The sequence below is a fragment of the Hyla sarda genome, chromosome 1 (assembly GCF_029499605.1).
Source record: "Hyla sarda isolate aHylSar1 chromosome 1, aHylSar1.hap1, whole genome shotgun sequence".
Lineage (NCBI taxonomy): Eukaryota > Metazoa > Chordata > Amphibia > Anura > Hylidae > Hyla > Hyla sarda.
This window is the reverse complement of record NC_079189.1, coordinates 221,971,019-221,992,062: the sequence shown is the minus strand read 5'-3', so window position 1 is coordinate 221,992,062 and position 21,044 is coordinate 221,971,019. Positions and strand designations below refer to the sequence as shown.

The following is a 21,044-nucleotide window of genomic DNA, read 5'->3' as shown; positions in this document are numbered from 1 at the left end:
CAAAAGGATTTCTCATTTTTGCACATTTATTTTTTTCTCCTTTGCCTTCTAATAGCCATAATCCGTTCAATTTTCCACCTACAGACTCATATAGGAGCTTGTTTTTGGCAAAACTAACTTGTACTCTGTAATTACAAATTTTACTACCAAATCTACAGTGAAAGAAAAAAGTGGGGCAATTCTGGAGTCTGTGATACCTAATAAGTTTATTATTACTATGGAAAATGGGAAAAGGGGGGGCGACTTGACCTTTTAATAAGGAACCGGTTGATTTATGTTTTTTAAACCTATATTAACTGCACTGTCTCCATTGACGGAAATGCATTTCAGAACGGATTACCCAAAAGTCTAAACACGTTCATTCTTTTGGTGGAGTTCGGAATTAGAATTTCCACAGCGGAAAATTCTGCAGTGTGTAAAGTGCAACAGAATCCCATTGAAAACAATGGGAGGCTACTGCACCGGAATTTTTTAAGCATAATTTCTCCACCATTCCGCTGCATGCATAGTCCCTTATAGTGGCCATAGACATTAGATTAACAGGGGTTCTGCAGATATTTCTGGCAGGCTGAACAACCATCTAATGTGTGTCCCGACTCATGGCAGATGTTGAGCAAGAGACTAGGCATAATGGATTCAACATGCCTGATCCTTTGCTCTCACACAGGATAATACAAAAACCAGCATGTAGTCTACAGACGTGTGTTTTGCAGGCCTGCTGTACACATTTGTGGTGACCCAGTACAGGATGTTTCCTGTCCGGTAAACGTTGCCTCAGGCACTTCCAGTGTCACTTTCTGGGCAGGGCCTTTTCAAGGAATTTGGGGGCACCAAGCAAAATGGACATGGAGGCCCCCCCCCCCCCCCTCTTGATGTTCACGCACGTCACGCTCTAGGGCTAGCGTCAAGACGTAGTAACGCCGGCCCTTGAATTCTGGGAGCGCGATGTGAGCGAACGTCGATACGAGGCCCCCAGATTAGGTGCAGCAGAGTTCCCCCCACATTAGGTGCAGCAGAGTTCCCCCCACATTAGGTGCAGCAGAGTTCCCCCCACATTAGGTGCAGCAGAGTTCTCCCCACATTAGATAGGCAGTATTCCCCCCACATTAGGTTGGCAGTGTTCCCCCCACATTAGGTGCAGTACAGTTCTCCCCACATTAGGTGCAGCACAGTTCCCCCCACATTAGGTGCAGCTGAGTTCTCCCCACATTAGGTTGGCAGTGTTCCCCCCACATTAGGCTGACAGTGTTCCCCCCACATTAGGCTGACAGTGTTCCCCCCACATTAGGCTGACAGTGTTCCCCCATTAGGCTGGCAGTGTTCCCCCACATTAGGCTGGCAGTGTTCCCCACAGACATACAGCCTCCAGCCATATACAGTGTATGGCTGGAGGTTGTATGCCAGTGTATTTCCCCACTTCAGTGCTCCGATCACCGCCCCAGCCATAGCATTAGTTCCCGGGAGCGTTGAAGCGGTGGACGGAACACCGAAGATGACATCCCGCTGGTTACTTACCAAGCTGGCCACCGCACGTCTTCCTCCTCCTTGATGCTCCGGTCTTCTGCGCCTCCATTTCTATGGGCGCACGCATGGGACGTCAGGGACATGCGCATCCCGGCATGCGCTATCTCCCGGCAGAGAGTTAACGGGGGATTCCTTAATAGTGATGGGGGAATTGCCCCGTCGCTACAGGATGGGCAAGCACCGGCTCTGCTCGGGGCCTCCGAGCCAGTTCGGGGCCCCAAGCAATTGCTTGGTATGCCTGTCCTGTAGTGACGGGCCTGGTTCTGGGCCCATTACTCCAGGGTAAACTGTATTCTGTTATATTACCATTTTGTGTTATGCACATGTTTATTATTGTTACTGCAACCTTAAGGGAAGTTATGAGAGTGAACCAGGTAACCCTTATGCCCCAATGGGATGCCCCCACCTTAATCCTTATGTAGTGTAGAGGGGGAAGAGTTAGTCATTTCTACCTGAGGGACAGTGTGGAGTGGAGCTGGGAGAAGTCTATAATCTACAGCCACACAATTTCCAAAAACCCCACTGCACAGGTACAGTCTCAAATCTGGTGATAAGCTAGAAGCTTTGGGGGAATATTAGTCAGTCTAAAGTCGGCGTGGGTTGTCACAAGTCTAAAGCTAAAGTATAAAGTCTGCAGCAGCCATAATACAGTCAAGTAGAAGCAACTACAAGTCCCAGCAAGGCAACAGGCTCCCAAGGGTTACTCTGCCTCTTCCCCTGCTCTAATCTGTACTGTAAAATAATTTTGCCATCATTCCTGCCTCAGTAAAAGATTATTTTCCGTAACCCTGCATTTGCGGTCATTATTGTCCCCAGCGCTTGGCCTAGGAGAACTGTCTAAGCCTTGGAATGTGGTGGTAAATGTTACCTTGGTGTCACGAACTGTGCATTACATCATTCACACCGCACCCACCACAGATTTTTTTGGCAGTTGTTTTACCTTCATGTATATCAAAATAGTTTTATCCATCTGACTTATTAAAGCATATAACTTAAAGGGGTATTCTATGAAAAAAAATGTTTTTCATATCAACTGGCTCCAGAAAGTTAAACACATTTGTAAATTACTTCTATTAAAAAATCTTAACCCTTCCAGTACTTATCAGCTGCTGAAGTTAAGGTGTTGTTTTCTGTCTGACCACAGTGCTCTCTACTGACACCTGTCTCAGGAACAGCAACTGCTTACATGTAACTATGTCAATCTTTGCAGTCTGCGATAAGCATTAAAAAAAAAAAAAAAAAAAACGTGAAGCAGAAGCGAAGTAGGATTAAACACTTCCAATAATACAGTTTATGTGTACAGGACCTGGAATCGACTACATGAATAACTACATATATCAGATAATTCATTACATTTTATGAGATTCCAGATTATTTAGCAAATAACAGAATTTTCAGATTACCCGACACTAGATTAATTACACGTTAGAATAAAAAATTCAAACTTCAGATACTGTTTAAAAGGTTTGGCTTCTATACTCACTGTGAAAATATTCATATTAATATTTAATGTGACCTTGTATTTTGTCCCATTCAGACTTGTAAAGTCAAATCAATAGAAAAAGTTATGCAAAAAAATATGAAAGTTTGTTTTTCAAAGCTTCTTTGTTTGTCTTCTTAGAATAAGCAGCTTCTATTTATATATAATCATGCTCTACTAAGAAGATTCCCTAGCAGCATGTTCTATACTTCTTCAGTCATAAAAAGAATTCCCCCCTAATAGTTCATTTAACCATCCAACACAGGGGACAATTGAACCATGTCTGGATGGTGCTAGTCACTGCCAGCTTCTGCCAAAAACCCAAGAGAGATAATAGATGGTTATGAAAACAGCTGTTAGTGGTGGAAGTGGTGTCTGGAAATTTTTACATTAAAGAAGCACTTTGGTGATTTTTTTCACTGCCCGACAGTATGCAAATATGCTGAATAACCTCAGCGGTAATTACCTCACCGATGACTTCACACACACACACATATATATATATATATATATATATATATATATATATAAAACTCAATGCCCTCATTTACTATTGCAAACCCGATATGTTTTTGTCAGGTTGTGTGCCAGACTAACTCCCCATTTTACTAAGAAAACACGAAAAGGGGGTGTGGCCCTGGGGGGGAAAGGGGCATGGCCACCAAAAAGGGGCGTGTCCCCAACATTTTTCACAAAAACCCAACATATTTACTAAGGTATGTTGAAATCCAGCTGAAATCCACAGAAAATGTGGTGGATTTCAGCTGAGGAAAATCAGAGCATGTGTAAAAAATAAATAAAATAAATTGTAGGGAATTAAAACCCACAAAGAAACCTACACAACACTCTTAGTAAATAAGGGCCAGAGTGTGTGTGTGTGTGTGTGTGTGTGTGTGTGTGTATGTATGTTCCAGCATCACGTCCAAACAGCTAAAGATATGAACATGAAACTTGGCACACATCTCACTTATATGTCAACAACAAACATAGGATAGGCTAAAGGCTGGAAATTGGTGAAGGTTGGAGATCAGGCATTACTAACGTTGCTAAATAATCATCCGTCATATTTAAAGGAATTCTGTGATTCCACTAAAATTTTGTTCTGCTAAATTTTGACAGAATTTCTGTGAGCTCAAGACACAATTCCGCCGAAATTCAAAGCCCCGTTGACTTCAATAGCATTCCGCCTGGAATTCTGCAAAACTTAAAGGGGTACTCCGGTGTAAAACTTATTTTTTTTTTTTTTTTTTTTTTTTTTTATCAACTGGTGCCAAAAAGTTAAACAGATTTGTAAATTACTTATATTAAAAAATCTTAATCCTTACAGTACTTATTAGCTGATGAATACTACAGAGGAAATTTTCTTCTTTTTGGAACACAGAGCACGAGCACAGTGCTCTCTGCTGACACCTCTGTCCATTTTAAGCACTGTCCAGAGTAGGAGAAAATCCCCATAGAAAACTGCTCTGGACAGTTCTTAAAAAGGACAGAGATGTCAGCAGAGAGCACTGTGGTCATGATGTCAGCAGACCACTGTATTCCAAAAAGAAAATCATTTCCTCTGTAGTATTCAGCAGCTAATAAGTACTGGAAGGATTAAAGGGGTTATCCACCATAAGGTGATTTTAGTACGTACCTGGCAGACAGTAATGGACATGCTTAGGAAAGATCTGCGCTTGTCTTGGGGCTAAATGGATATGTTGTGAGATTACCATAATACTGTGCTAGCTTTTTGTGAACCGGTATTTCCTGTTTGACTTTTATTTTTTTGACTACAAATCCCACAATTCCATTTTCCTCCATCCCACACATCAGCCACCCCACCCATTGAAACATAAATGAGCTGCATCCATTCAAAAGACCTGTGGTTTTCAAGCAGGGTGCCTACAGCTGTTGCATTAGTTGCAGATTGATCCCTCTACCCATTGAAGCAGACAGGCTCCCTGTCATCAGCTGACTAGTGAGTCAGGTCTCGGCCACATTGCAACCTGGGAAAAATCTGAGACAACAGTCATTTTGTATGCTGTTAAAAATAAATATTGGAGTGAAAATCACAGAAGAATTGTGAGAAAACAGTCACACACAGGTACAGACACTATATTATGAACTACACTAACTTTACAGCCCCTGTAGCATAGTCAAATAACAAATTCCTGGAATACCCCTTTAAGATTTTTTAATAGAAGTAATTTTAATTTACAAATCTGTTTAACTTTCTGGCACCAGTAGATTTAAAAAAAAATAAAAAATAAAAGTTTTCCACCGGAGTACCCCTTTAAAGACAAGTTTGATGTTTTTGTAGAATCCAGAAAGCAGAATTTCCACAACAGAAGTCCACTGTGTGAACAAAATCACCATTCAGCACAATGTGCAGTAAATTTTGCAGACTTTTCTAGCAAAAAAATTTCCAGCAGTTTCCACTAGGAAATTCTGCTGTGTGAACATACAGGGACCAAGTACTGACTTAGATGGATGCTATATTCAATATATGGCATCAGAGAGCAGGTCCTTTTCCTTCTAGTGGAGGGCTACTTTGCATGATGTGATCTACAGATGTTCATCTTTAATATATTAGAGAGAGAGAGAAAGAAAGATACTTTAAAAGATTTAAAGATAAATAAATACACTGCTCAAAAAAATAAAGGGAACACAAACACCACAATGTAACTCCAAGTCAATCACACTTCTGTGAAATCACACTGTCCACTCAGGAAGCAACACTGATTGACAATCAATTTCACATGCTGTTGTGCAAATGGAACAGACAACAGGTGGAAATTATAAGCAATTAGCAAGACGCCCCCAATAAAGGAGTGGTTCTGCAGGTGGTGACCACAGACCACTTCTCAGTTCCTATGCTTCATGGCTGATGTTTTGGTCACTTTTTGCTGATGTTTTGGTCACTCATCACTCTAGTGGTGGCATGAGACGGAGTCTACAACCCACACAAGTGGCTCAGGTAGTGCAGCTCATCCAGGATGGCACATCAATGCGAGCTTTGGCAAGAAGGTTTGTTGTGTCTGTCAGCGTACTGTCCAGAGCATGGAGGTGCTACCAGGAGACAGGCCAGTACATCAGGAGACGCGGAGGAGGCCGTAGGAGGGCAACAACCCAGTAGCAGGACCGCTACCTCTGTTTTTGTGCAAGGAGGAGCAGGAAGAGCACTGCCAGAGCCTGGCAAAATGACCTCCAGCAGGCCACATATGTGCATGTGTCCACTCAAATGGTAAGAAACAGACTTCATGAGGGTGGTATGAGGGCCCAACGTCCACAGCTTACAGTCCAACACCGTGCAGGATGTTTGGCATTTGCCAAAGAACACAAAGATTGGTAAATTAGTCACTGGGGCCCTGTGCTCTTCACAGATGAAATCAGGTTCACACTGAGCACATTCTGCTGCCTGCAACATCCTCCAGCATGACCGGTTTGGTGGTGGGTCAGTAATGGTGTGGGGTGGCATTTCTTTGGGGGCCGCACAGCCCTCCATGTGCTTGCCAGAAGTAGCCCGACTGCCTTTAGGTACCCCTTGTGAGACCATATGCTGGTGCGGTTGGCCCCGAGTTCCTCCTAATGCAAGACAATGATAGACCTCATGTGGCTGGAGTGTGTCAGCAGTTGCTGCAAAAGGAAGGCATTAATGCTATGGACTGGCCCGCCCGTTCCCCAGACCTGAATCCGATTGAGCACATCTGGGACATCATGTCTCACTCCATCCACCAATGCCACATTGCACCACAGACTGTCCACCTCATCAGGAGCATGCCCAGGCATTATAGGGAGGTCATAAGGGCACACACACTACTGAGCCTCATTTTGACTTGTTTTAAGGACATTACATAAAAGTTGGATCAGCCTGTAGTGTGATTTTCCAAGCAAAATGTACAAGTATGTGTGTCCATTGTGAAACCCATTTTTTTGTTTTTGTTTCATCTCAAGGCCAAAAACACTATTTTTGTCTGAAACACCCAACATCACAGGTCCTTCTACTACAATCTATTCATCACAGTTTAGCCCCACATTACTCCACAAGCTCTGCATCTCCCGGTAATGTGTCGGCCCAGCTTGCAAGCCACTTCAGCTCACACAAGTAACGCCCCTTCTAGTTTGGTTCTTTATTGTGCATTGGCCCAGAACACAAGTCATGTCCCCTTGAAAAGTCATGCCCATCTGCAAAAGCCAAACCTCTTCCATTTTAGACCATTTTTGTGTGTTCGTCCGGCTTGCAAGTCAAGTCCACTCCCACAAAGTCACGTTCCTTCATTTGTTGTCCAACAATCTCTTCATTACAAATTAGCTCCACCTGAAGACAGAATAGGGGGCCGGGATAGGAGGTCAAGAGCGTCCTCCTATGTGGCTTTTCTACTCCTACAAGTATTCGGTAGGGAAAAAACAGGCAATGCCGGGTACTCTGCTAGTAATCAAATAGAAATAACTTAGGAGTGTAACTGTTATCCTGAAATATAGTTATATTAATCAGTATTAACATCTATGGTAAGGGGTTTTGTTCATATACATACCTATCATCTTTATTGATCTGATCTCCAAATCCTACAGTGTCCACTATGGTTAGCTTCAGGCGAACATTGCTCTCCTGAAGTTCATAGCTTCTTGCTTTTAACCGCACTCCTGGTTCACTGTGAGAAACTGGTTCACTTTCAAATTGTGTGTTAAATATTGTGTCCATTAAAGTTGACTTTCCGATGCCCGTTTCACCTGAAAATAAACACATAAGGAGATCACATAATGAACGTTAATCTTTGGCAGTTGACATGACACTAACATGAAATTGAGGATGATAATGTTGTTTTTTTTTTTTTATTAAGAATATTGTTTATTAATATTCATATGAAGAACTGCAACATGGCAGATATTTTCTGCTGAAGAATTTGCTGACAATCCATGCCACAATCTGCATGGGTTAAAGGGGTACTCCAGTGGAAAACCTTTTTTTTTATCCAATGGTGCCAGAAAGTTACACAGATTTGTATATTACTTCTATTTAAAATCTTAATCCTTTCAGTACTCATCAGCTGCTGTATACTACAGAGGAAGTTCTTTTCTTTTTGAATTTATTTTCTGTCTGACCACAATGCTCTCTGCAGACACCTATGCCTATGTCCATGTTAGGAACTGTCCAGAGCAGGAACAAATCCCCTTAGCAAACCAGTTCCTGACATGGACAGAGGTGTCAGCAGAGAGTACTGTGGTCAGAAAGAAAATAAATTTGAAAATAACTTTCTGTGGAGCATACAGAAGCTGATAAGTGGAAGGATTAATATTTTTAAATAGAATTTACAAATCTGTATAACTTTCTGGCACCAGTTGATTAAAAAAAAAATTAAAAAAAAAAATTAAAAATTAAAAATTCCAGCGGAGTGCCCCTTTAAAGGGGTTATCCAGGGAAAAACTTTTTTTATATATCAACTGGCTCCAGAAAGTTATACAGATTGGTAAATTACTTCTATTAAAAAATCTTAATCCTTTCAGTACTTATGAGCTGATGAAGTGCTCTCTGATGACACATGTCTCGGGAACCGCCCAGTTTAGAAGCAAATCCCCATAGTAGAGCTATTCTACTCTGTGCAGTTCCCGAGACAAGCAGAGATGTCAGCAGAGAGCACTGTTGTGAACAGCTCAACTTCAGCAGTTGATAATTATTGAAAGGATTAAGATTTTTTAATAGAAGTAATTTACAAATCTGTTTAACTTTCTGGAGCCAGTTGATATATAAAAAAAAAGTTTTTTCCTGGAATACCCCTTTAACTGTAGATATTGTGGTGGATTTCCCACTATGCGTTGCAAAATGGTTAAATATGCAGTGAAAATTATGTAACAATTCTGAATCCGAATGAGAATCCTGTGGATACACTCCGATAACCAGTTATCAAAAGGACATAGAGATATTGTTCTGTAATCTGCAGTGCATTTTCAGTGGGGAAAATGAGCTGCAAATCCGTGGCTTTTCTGCAATGTATAAACATAGCTTTATGTGTAAACCTTAATCAGGTGTCTTCAGTTCGTTTGGATTTCGTTTAGACTTCTGAATGTAACATGAATGCTATCCATAATATAGTGTACAGCGCTGCAGAATCTGCGTGCGCTATATAAAATAAAGAAATATTATTAAATATTATTATTAACAAGTAACAGCATTTCTATCCTGAAAGAGATGGCTTACACCAGACTCAAGAAAGAGGAGTGGTATTTTATGGGGACCAAAGTTTTTATAGTTCTAACCAAAGCCTTATATTAGAGATCTGAAAGCACAAAGATTACTACAGTAAAACTACCCCAGCTCTAAAGTCTTACATTTCATCACATCTGAGAAATTAACAGGCAATAAAAATGTCCCATAAGGATACTTAAAAGAGAACTTTACAATTCTGGTTTCCCAGTGTAAACCTTAAATGAATCATCCTCCACCACATAGCCGTTTGGGACTATACACATCATGCATCAGCCCATCAGTCAGCATGGCACATACATTGTTATAAAGTAACATTATCACATAAAATTTTAGATGAACTAAATTGATATGAAAAGTAAAAGAGGACAGATGCATTTTATAATGCCTGAAAATATGAACATTCCCGAATATAAATAAACCAACTACAATGGGGTTATCTGACTTTGTGACAACATTGCTGGGTGCTTGGGATCGTGGTAAGATAAAAAATTGTACCTGTCACTTTAAAAACGTATGACATGTCACAGAGACCCATCAAAAGTTTTGATCTGTGTTTAGATTCCCACTGATCACTAGAATGAACAGGTAGAGAGGCATGCAACTGAGCGCTTCTCTCCCCACTTTCTGTGATACCTCTCTACAACATGTAGACAACAGTTTTGTTTAAAAATGACAGTGTCGATTCAATCTTCGCCTCATTCAGTTCCCACCATGTTTGTTTACTGTGCTGCAGCTTTGGCATACCTGTAAACCCACATCATCGATGAAGACAAACACTGGCCTCTGCGCTATCTGGTGCGAGACCACTTAGCCTAGTGATTGTATTCAGTGAAGATGTAGTAATGTAAACAGACCCTACAGGGAAGACCATGGTGATGGCGTTAAACGTGATCATTTGTACAGTACACAGCAATATTTCTGTATTCCGACGTGCTGTCATTTTACCACTCTCCTATTACACCCTGGGTCTGGCAATCAGGTGAAGAAGGGGCAGGATTTAATAGCTGGATCAAAGTTATCTCTGATCCAAGTGGCTGCCAATGGGTGTCCTCTATAAAACACAGATGTCACCCCAATGAAGCAGCCCCGATTACCCAGAGCACATCCACTGTATGGTGAAGGTCACTAAAGGGTTAACATGATATGTAATGGTGGGACAACCCTGCATTAAATTATTAGCTGTAAATGATAATCAGATTGGATAACTCAGGGGACCAACATGGTTTCTTGTAGCTACAATGAAAGGTTTTGTTTTTTTTTTGTAAATTTTTTTTTTAAGTTCCCACCACCAAGAGCTATGCCTGTGTCTAAATGACCAGCTCGGTTGTCAAGCAATTACTATACTATTCCATTATACTATACTAGGGCTGGGCGGTATACCGGTTCATACTGAATGCCAACATTTTTGGGCTGCACAATATTAATTTTTCCCATACCGCAATACTGGTTTAGCCCCTCCCCCTTGGGAATGAATTATCAGCCCAGCGCTGTGCTGTCCGGACATCGGGGAACTAGTCATAAGTGACCCGCCAGTACTGTTCTGCTCACCCCCAATTAATTATCAGCCCAATGTCACCTGCAAACACTGCCCTCCTCCTCTTTGTTGGGGGCCACCGGCGCTGGAACTCTATACTGTACGCCAGTGGTCTCCAACCTGCGGACCTCCAGATGTTGCAAAACTACAACTCCCAGCATGCCCGGGAGTGCTGGGAGTTGTAGTTTTGCAACAGCTGGAGGTCCGCAGGTTGGAGACCACAGCTGTACGCTGTATCCCTATGCCCGGGCTGCAAAAGATTAAGAAAATAAACTGTAACTTACCTACGTCGGCCTCACGCTGGGGACTGGAACGTCGGACAGCCGTCAGCCTATCACCGGCTGGAGCGATGTCCCGGCCAGTGATAGGCTGAGCCCACTGTCATGTAAGAAGCCTGGTTCTTACATGACAGTGGGCTCAGCCTATCACTGGCCGGGGCGGGACATCGCTGCAGCCAGTGATAGGCTGACGGCTCTCAGACGTTCCCGTACCCAGCATAAGGCCGACGTAGGTAAGTTAAAGTTTATTTTCTGTATCTTGCAGCCCGGACATAGGGATACAGCATATAGAAGTGGTCTCAAACCTGCGGACCTCCAGCTTTTGCAAAACTACAACTCCCAGCATGCCCGGACAGCCGTTTGCTGTCCGGGCATGCTGGGAGTTGTAGTTTTGCAACATCTGGAGGTCCGCAGGTTGGAGACCAGTGGCGTACAGTGAGTTCCAGCGCTGGTGGCCCCCAACAAAGAGGAGGAGGGCAGTGCTTGCGGATGACATATGTGAGAAGTACCCCGCTGGGCTGATAATTAATTGGGGGGGGGGAGCAGAACAGCGCTGGCGGGTAACATGATTTGAGGTGGTGGAGCAGAAGAGCACTCGCGGGTCACATGATTTGGGGTGGGGTGGGGGTGAAAGAAATACCGTTATATACCGTGGAACCGCCATAAGTTACAAAAATACCGTGATACACATATTTGGTCATACCGCCCAGCTCTATACTATACTATTATATAATCCTTACAAAATACTGCAGCTTTCCATTGTAGCAAAGCAAATCTTAGCTGAGAGATTGTGATGTAGCTGCTGTTCCCTTTAATTCCTAGTTCCATCTGCCAAATGCTACCACATGGAAGCAGTGATTGTCTCCTCCGCTAAGTTAAATACTGAAAACAATTTACTGCACATTAGCGAACAAACTATATCCAGAGAAAACACATGTAAATACCAGCATGAGCAAGCGCAAATGAAATGACTGAATGCGGCATGAAGGTTAATAACTGAGAAGGGAAAGCTATATATCTCTAGAGGTATCTATAAGATCAAACAAGATATCCGTTCCCTGGGCATATTATATAACAGAGAATGGATCCCAGGTAATAGGTCCTCATGGGGAAATCTGTCTCCGTAAATGTTTTCTGTCCTCCTAGCGTCTTTTTACTGATTAAGAAAAAAACTCAGGTCCACTTTGTTATATGTCATGCTGGATTTTAGTGTATATGTAACGTATCCTAAAAAACAAACAAACCAAAAAACTGCCTTTACCTGTCCCCATTTGCAGTATAATAACATAGCCCCAATCTTGATGGTAGGAACATGTGTGACAAAACAGTTCTTATAATTCTCTGCATTTCACTAATGCATATAAATATCTGGTAGCAAAATGGACCAAATACAAACACAAAATAAGGATTGAAAATAGACATTCAGCCCAGCGTTTAAAAAAAAAAAATGCCTGCTACATTTAGATCTCCACTAAAATGCACACGTACACACTACTACAGCATGCTTGGCTTCTGTGATTTGGAAGCTGTGCTCATTCTCATAATATGAGCAGATTCAGCATTCAAAACATGTCAGCCAGGCGTGGTGTCGTTTGTATATAAGGATTTAATGGAGATCTAAAAAAAAGGCAGAAAATTATTTTATAAAATGCTAAATTGAAGGTCTATTTTCCACTGTGCATCACTTTTCTAGGACTGCAGCCTGCACAAAGACTTAAAATGTTCCACAAAGTGTGGTGTGAGTTGGATGATCACTGTCTTACTAAATAAGTATGCTTTGATATAAAAGCACAGAAAGATTATCAAGTAGGGGTGTGAATTGGTAAGAATCTGGCGATACGATACGTATCACAATACACGTATGACGATAAGATATATCCCGATTCTGTCTCAAAGACGATATATTGTGATTGTTACGCACGCAGTGATACCAAATATGTCTATTTTTATTATGGTTACATGTTTTTATATAGGAATAGGGGGTGATTTGAACTTTTAATATGGAAGGGGTTAATGAGCGTTTTAATAAAAGTTTAAAAGACCTTTATTTTTTTTTTATTTTTTTACACTTTATTAGTCCCTTAGGGGACTTTTAGGAGGAATCATTAGATTCCTCAGACAGATGAATAGAGTTCTATTGAACTTCATTGATCTGTGTGCTCTGTGATCCATTGATAGAGCCTAGTCCAGCCAGGATGACAGAGCCACAGACAGCAGGGAAGCAGAGGTACCTCTATAGTGGATCTCCCCCTGCAATTGTGCTGCGGGGGGGGCTTGTCAGGTCTAGCCCTGCTTGCACGAGCTGGAAAAATTCACCTGCCCGACGCCCGGAACTGCATGTTCCGGGCATCGGGAGATATGAATTCCACATCCCTAAAAAGATTGATTCAAAAATATTTTTTCTTACACCCCTACTATAAAGTCACCAAATTCCATTAGAATACCTTCACCACCACCAACATACATGATAGAAAAATAAGACATATTTTAAGCAATGCACATGTACTTACTTCAAGGAAATCTGTCAGCTGTATTTGCTGTTAAGAGCTGTAGACACCATTTGATAGCTGTTAAGGTATAAAAGCAAAACTTTTTTGCTTTTAATAATTTTTATTCGAATGCTGGATCATCCTCTTTTCTTCATTTCCATGTTCTACACACTTGAGTCAGTGCAGATCTGGGCACAGGATTACTCCAGCAGGTGAGCTGGCATTTGTTTATAAAAGCAAACCTTATTTTCCTGGAGCAGATCGTGGATGGCAAACCTCTAACACTGTTTTTCAACTTCTCAGCCAAGTGTCAAGGAGGTGAGGCCAAGCTGCTTGAGTGCCACAGCCTGGCATGCCTTCTCGCTGACCTTTGCCCCAGACCCTCCTTGACTATTGTACAGAGCTCTGTATGTCAATCAAGGAAAAGCTGGGATGTTTGGGCAAGCTAGGAAGCATGCCAGGCTGTGGCAGCTCCGTCCCGCCTCCTCGACACTTAAAGAAATAAAAAGGCAATTTTATATATTTAGCAATCACCATCAGCTTCAGGAAAGGTGAAGTTTGCTTTCATACACTTTTACACCCAAGCAGCTATCCAACAGTATCTGCCGCTCTTAGTAGCAAATACAGCTGACAGATTCCATTGAACTACTTTCCGGAAATGTGTAGTTTTAAATAATATTAAAATCATCTGTTACAAATTTCTTTGTGTAAGTGATGCGTGCAAAAAACTATTCTCCCTTCAGTTTTCTTTTTGTTTTATTACACAGAGAGGCTTGCCTAGTATATGGTGGATTAAATAAAAAAGGGAACTCACCAACACATAGTATATTAAAGCAGAATCCCTGGGAGGTGGACTTGTTCACCAGCTGGTCAGGAAGACTGTCAAACCCAACATGTCCAGAGAGGGCCAGATTCCGGAGGTCATCGCTGGGCGACTGAAAAGCAAAACATTCTATTGAATGGAAGAACATAAGGATTCATTCTGTAGTGAAAGCTATTCTCATTCAGTTTTGGTGCAGCCATCAATGAAGGACTTACATCTATGCTCTGCAACTAGAGAGACAGATTCACATATAACTTTCTTGCTGAAGTATTTTCAGTTACAGGTCTTAAACATATAGGAAATCAGTTATAATAAGTGAAGTACTTCTGAGTACTATGCGCTTCGTGTGCTTGCCTATAGCACATGGAAGAAATTCTATGAAAACTATCATCTTTTTATTAAAAAAACAAATAAAGCACAGAATTCTACAACAGTTATAAATATTGAAACAATAACATTTTGAGTAGATAAAACATCTGGCAGATGGCTCAGGACCTCATGCACAATAGTCCATGGCATGTGCAGTACTATAGGATAAAACCAGTTCTCTCTATTTTCACCAACCCATTCTTTAACTTCTGTTTACCGGGCAGTAACTTCTTTTACTGTAAGGCCACATACCCCTAACTTTCCAGAAAGGCCAAAATACAGCTGAAGACTGCTTCATAATTTTGGTGCAGTCATGCATCTCTGCCTTTGTTCCATGTAGGTGTTTAGAAAGCTAATCTAAGCTAATTTGCCATTACAGCGTTTTTTCTGTAAAAAAAAAAAACGCTTCGGCCGGATGTTAGCTGCAAGTCAATAGTTAACTGCAAAATGCAAGATCCACTTAGAGTTTTTCATTTTGCCATTTTTTTTAATGTTTTTTTTAAATCCTTTGGGCGTTTTTCAGCTCTTTTGGGCTCAGAGGCTGGTTCTCAGAAACGTCCTCAAATTCAGAGTATGGAGTTTTTTTGGGGGGAAAATCTTGGTGTTTTCCTCCCATAGAAGTCTATGGGAGTTAAAAAATAAAAAAAAAACTTGGACTCCCAAAAAGTGATTGAGATACCTTTTTATGTTAAAATGTAGAAAGGGGCCATTTAATTATAACAACAATGTATTTTTTTTATAATTAATTTTGTAAAACTTTTTATTAGTAATGTATTTTAATTATGTGTTTAATAAAATGTGTTTTTTTTTTACTTAAACTTTTTTTTTTAAGGTAGTACTACTGCTCCCAGCATGGAAGACTGTTCCACGATGGGAGTAGTAGTACCTGTACTAATAGACAGATCGCAGCGGGTGTCACTTCTGACACCCGCTGCGATCCTCTAGTATAAGCTGTAGAAGCGGTGGCCAACCGCACTTGTCTGGTCCCCTGCCCACAGGGGGGAGTGTTTTTTTAAATAAAAATTTTTCCAATGTGTTGGTTTTTTTATATAGAATTTTCAGGCTTAGTAGTGGAAGCAGTCTTATTGACGGAATCCATTACTAAGCTGGGGTTTAGCGTTAGCCCCAAAAACATAATGCCTTTGGCTGCCTGGGCATGCTGGGAGTTATAGTTTAGCAACAGCTGGAGTCTCCCTGTCTGGGAAGACACTAGCAGGAGGGTCTGTTCACATTATACAAAATGGACAATGTCAACAGAGCCTCATACCCTTACCAGCCTGGCTCCCGTCTGTAGCTCTGCCCCTAATGATGTCATCACTAGGAGGCGGAGCTACATGGACCCAGCGGGGAGGTAAGCAGACCTCGTCTTCTGTATACACTATATACAGCTATCTATAGATAGCTGTATATAGTGTATACTGCCCAAAGGGGCTATAGGAGCAGGGAGTCCTGTCAGTCTGGTGACAGGATTCCCAGCTCCTGTATAGTATACAGTGTACACTATGTCCCCCTGTATACTATACGGCCGGGGGACGTCTCCTTACACTCTGTGGACCGGGCAATCCGCATACCACCCACAGAGTGTTACCTGAAGACAGTGAAAAAAACTGCAACAGGTTACAAAATTGGCTGTTTCCACACACCAGGGAAAACACCAGGAAAACTGCCAAAATGCAGGAAAAAGCTGTGGCAGTTTTTCCTGGCATTTTTGCTGGTGGGAATAACCCTCAGTGTAATCCTAGCCTCAAACAACTACAGATCCCACATGTCTGGGATGAAGGTATCAGATCACATCTGTCAATAGCTGCATTCTGGTAGAACAACAAAACAAGAAGAGCATTCTTATGTTCAGGGTGGCTGCAGACATGTGTATGCACTCGGCAATACCTGGGGAACAGACATTGAATATGGGTACATAAAGTCCTAATAGTTGCCTTTCCGAAGCATATTGAGCTCCCCAAGAAGTTTTGCGTACCACCATAGCGGCTGAACATACTTTGTGAGAATCCACACAGCGGTCTTATACAGAGAGACAATATTACAGTTCCATACCACACTGATCCATAATACAGTCATGAACATGAGGCATTAGTTCGGGCAGGGTAACACTTCAGGCTTTTTACAGTATAATTTGGATCACAATCTACACATTTTAAAGGGCTTAGGGAAAAAAAATCCCTGTAATTTTCCGTGTTCAGTGGATCAAACAATGAAATAGCCTTTATGGCAACTTTTTGCTATAAATCACCTTGTGTGATATTTTCTGCGATTATACAAGGGACATTGGTCACCTAGATAATTCAATCTAATTAAAAGGTACGCCTACACACACACTAAAGCTATTACCACTAAGAGAGTCCCTGGCAAGAATTAGAAACTAAAGTTTCCTGGCACAGTACTGGATACATTCATCCAAATGAACATAGGCCAAGTCAAGTATTGCTTATTCTGCTTGTGCTCCTGATTTAAAAGGAGACAGTGAAGTTCTATCTAGCAAAGGGACCTCCAAATGCTGATCCTCAAACATGGCGATGAAATTTAATCAATTTGATTTTAACACAAATAATTTGACTTAAAAATCACACCAAATGAGGAATGTGCAGACGTATGCCAGGCTGCCCTCATTCCCCATGTCTTCTCTTTATTAGGCTAGGTGTGCAAGACCACTTTGGTGTGCACTTCTTTCTAGCAGTGTCAAGAAGTGGGCCCTTGTGCACATTGCTTTATAGGGCTAAGGCCACATGTAGCATAAAAGCTGGAGCATAACCGCACTAAAATCTGCAGCGGCATATCCGCATCATCGTTTGCAGGTTTTGAGGCAGGTTGTTTCTGCTGATGTTCTTGCTAATAAAAAAAAGTCAATGTAACAGAGAATTTTGCATTTTCTCAGCAAAATTAACAGAAAATTTAACACAGATTTTCGTAAACCGAGAAAAACTGTAACTGCAAAAAATTCACAGCATTTCCATATCATATATTGACATGCAGTAGATTTCTTCAGATCTCCTTGCTTGTACTGTAAACACTGCAGATTTTCTGCAAGGAAATTTAGTGTGGAGAATCACACCGATTTTGCTGCAGATTTGGCACAGATTAATATCTCTGTACACATCATATAAACGCATAGCCATAGATTCTGTACACATAGTTTAGCTGTGTGTATGGGATAGATAGTAATATCCTAAGGACCAATTCACATGGAAATTGGAATTTGGGTGCGGCAGCCTAGCATTGTTTTCAATGGGATTCTGCTGCACCATGCACATGGTAGAATTTCTGGACTCCGCAAAATGAATGAACATGTTCATTCTTTCAGCAGAATGACAGACAGAATGTTAGTCTGGAAAAATATTCTGCCATGTGAATGGGACATTAGACTCACTTTTAGGGTAGATTTACAGGTAGTGCATCTACAGTGTATTTCACGCTGTGTGAAATATGTATTGTATGCACTGTCTGACCCTACTCTTTAACCCCTTAAGGACCCAGCCAATTTTCACTCTAGGACACGGCCATTTTTTGCACATGTGACCACTGTCACTTTAAGCATTAATAACTCTGGGATGCTTTTACCTTTCATTCTGATTCAGAGATTATTTTTTCGTGACATATTCTACTTTATGTTAGTGGTAAATTTTGTCGATACTTGCATCATTTCTTGGTGAAAAATTCCAAAATTTGATGAAATGTGAAAATTTTGCATTTTTTTTTTACTTTGAAGCTCTCTGCTTGTAAGGAAAATAATTATTCCAAATACATTATATATTGATTCACATATACAATATGTCTACTTTATGTTTCCATCATAAAGTTGACATGTTTTTACTTTTGGAAGACACCAGAGGGCTTCAAAGTATAGCAGCAATTTTCAAATTTTTCACAAAATTTTCAAAATGTAAATTTTTCAGGGACCAGTTCTGTTTTGAAATTGATTTGAAGGGCCTTCTTATTAGAAATACCCCACAAATGACCCCATTATAAAAACTGCACCCCTCAAAGTATTCAAAAGGTTTGTTAACCCTTTAGGTGTTTCAAAGGAATAGCAGCAAATTGAAGAAGAAAATTCAAAATCTTCATTTTTTACACTGGCATGTTCTTGTAGACCCAGTTATTGAATTTTTACAAGGGGTAAAAGGAGAGGAATCTTCCTAAAATGTGTAACCCAATTTCTCTCAAGTAAGGAAATACCTCATATGTGTATGTCAAGTGTTCGGCGGGCGCAGTAGAGAGCTCAAAAGGGAAGGAGCGACAGTGGGATTTTGGAGAGAGTTTTTCTGAAATGGTTTTTGGGGGGCATGTCACATTTAGGAAGCCCCTATGGTGCCAGAACAGCAAAAAACAAAAACAAAAAAAAAACACATGGCATACTATTTTGGAAACTACACCCCTCAAGGCATGTAACAAGGGGTCCAGTGAGCCTTAACACCCCACAGGTGTTTGACGATTTTTCGTTAAAGTTGGATGTGAAAATGATTTTTATTTTTTTTTCACTAAAATGCTAGTTTTCCCTCAAATTAAAAATTTTTACAAGGGATAATAGGACAAAATATCCCCCCAAATTTGAAACCCCATCTCTTCTGAGTATGGAAATACCCCATGTTAGGACGTAAAATGCTTTGCGGGCGAACTACAATGCTCAGAAGAGAAGGAGCGCCATTGAGCATTTGGGGACATTTTTTTTGGAATGGAAGTCAGGGGCCATGTGCGTTTACAAAGCCCCCCGTGGTGACAGAACAGTGCACCCCCCCCCCCACATGTGACCCCATTTTGGAAACTACACCCCTCACAGAATTTAATAAGGGGTGCAGTGAGTATTTACACCCCACTGGCGTTTGACAGATCTTTGGAACAGTGGGCTGTGCAAATGAAAAATTACATTTTCACGGACCACTGTTCCAAAAATCTGTCAGACACCTGTGGGGTGTTGAGGCTCACTGTACCCCTTATTACATTACATGAGGGGTGTAGTTTCCAAAATGGGGTCACATGTGGGTATTTATTTTTTTGCGTTTATATCAGAACCGCTGTAAAATCGGCCACCCCTGGGCAAATCACCAATTTAGGCCTCAAATATACATGGTGCACTCTCACTCCTGAGCCTTGTTGTGCGTCCGCAGAGCACTTTACACCCACATATGGGGTATTTCCGTATTCAGGAGAAATTGCGTTACAAATTTTGGGGGTCTTTTTTTTCCTTTTAACGCTTGTGAAAATAAAAAGTAAATTTTTTTACACTAACAAGCTGGTGTATACCCCAACTTTTCCTTTTCATAAGGGGTAAAAGGAGAAAAAGCCCCCCAAAAATTAGCAGTGCAATATCTCCCGAGTACGAAAATACCCCATATGTGGCCCTAAACTGTTTCCTTGAAATACGACAGGGCTCCGAAGTGAGAGAGTGCAATGCGCATTTGAGGACTAAATTAGGGATTGCATAGGGGTGGACATAGGGGTATTCTACGCCCCTGATTCCCAAACAGGGTGCCTCCAGCTGTTGCTAAACTCCCAGCATGCCTGGACAGTGAGTGGCTGTTGTTTTGCAACAGCTGGAGGCTCTGTTTTGGAAAAACTGCCGTACAATATGTTTTACATTTTTATTGGGGGGACAGTGTAAGGGGGTGTATATGTAGTGTTTAACCCTTTATTATGTGTAAGTGTAGTGTAGTGTTTTTAGGGTACATTTGCACTGGCATGTTACGGTGAGTTTCCCGCTAGGAGATTGCGCTGCAGCGAAAAATTTGCCGCAGCCCAAACTTGAAGCAAGAAACTTACTGTAAACCTGCCCGTGTGAATGTATCCTGTACGTTCACAGGGGGGGGGGAGCAAACCTCCAGCTGTTTCAAAACTACAACTCCCAGCATGTACTGACAGACCGTGCATGCTGGGAGTTGTAGTTTTGCAACAGCTGGAGGCACACTGGTTGGAAAACCTTCAGTTAGGTTCTGTTATCTAACTCAGTATTTTCCAACCAGTGTGCCTCCAGCTGTTGCAAAACTACAACTCCCAGCATGTACTGATCACCAAAGGGCATGCTGGGAGATGTTAAGCAACAGCTGGAGGTACGCAACTAACTGTGACCCTCCAGATGTTGCAAAACTACAAATCCCAGCATGCCCGGACAGCAAACAGCTGTTTGGGCATGCTAGGAGTTGTAGTTTTGCAAGATCTGGAGGGGTACAGTTTAGAGACCACTAGATAGTGGTCTCAAACTGTAGCCCTCTAGCTGTTACAAAACTACATATTCCAGCATGCCCAAACAGTTGTCTGGGCATGCTGGGAGTTTTAGTTTTGCAACATCTGGAGGGCTACAGTTAGAGACCACTGTATAGTGGTCTCAAACTGTACCCTGCAGATATCGCTAGG

General features: G+C 41.5%; 1 protein-coding gene across 8 annotated transcripts in view; it reads right to left on the bottom strand.

Moving 5' to 3' along the window:
• The window catches only part of SEPTIN11 (septin 11), a 201,764-nt gene that overhangs the window by 133,578 nt on the left and 47,142 nt on the right, over positions 1-21,044 (bottom strand). For all 8 annotated transcript variants that reach the window (XR_008891889.1, XM_056568793.1, XM_056568794.1 and 5 more), the window contains exons 2-3: positions 14,307-14,427; positions 7,522-7,717 (exon numbers count right to left, since the gene is read on the bottom strand). Coding sequence is in view for 7 of the 8 variants with exons in the window: in XM_056568793.1 (XP_056424768.1) it covers positions 7,522-7,717; positions 14,307-14,427 (317 nt within the window). In the remaining variant the exon portion in view is untranslated. The remainder of the gene's footprint in view (positions 1-7,521; positions 7,718-14,306; positions 14,428-21,044) is intronic.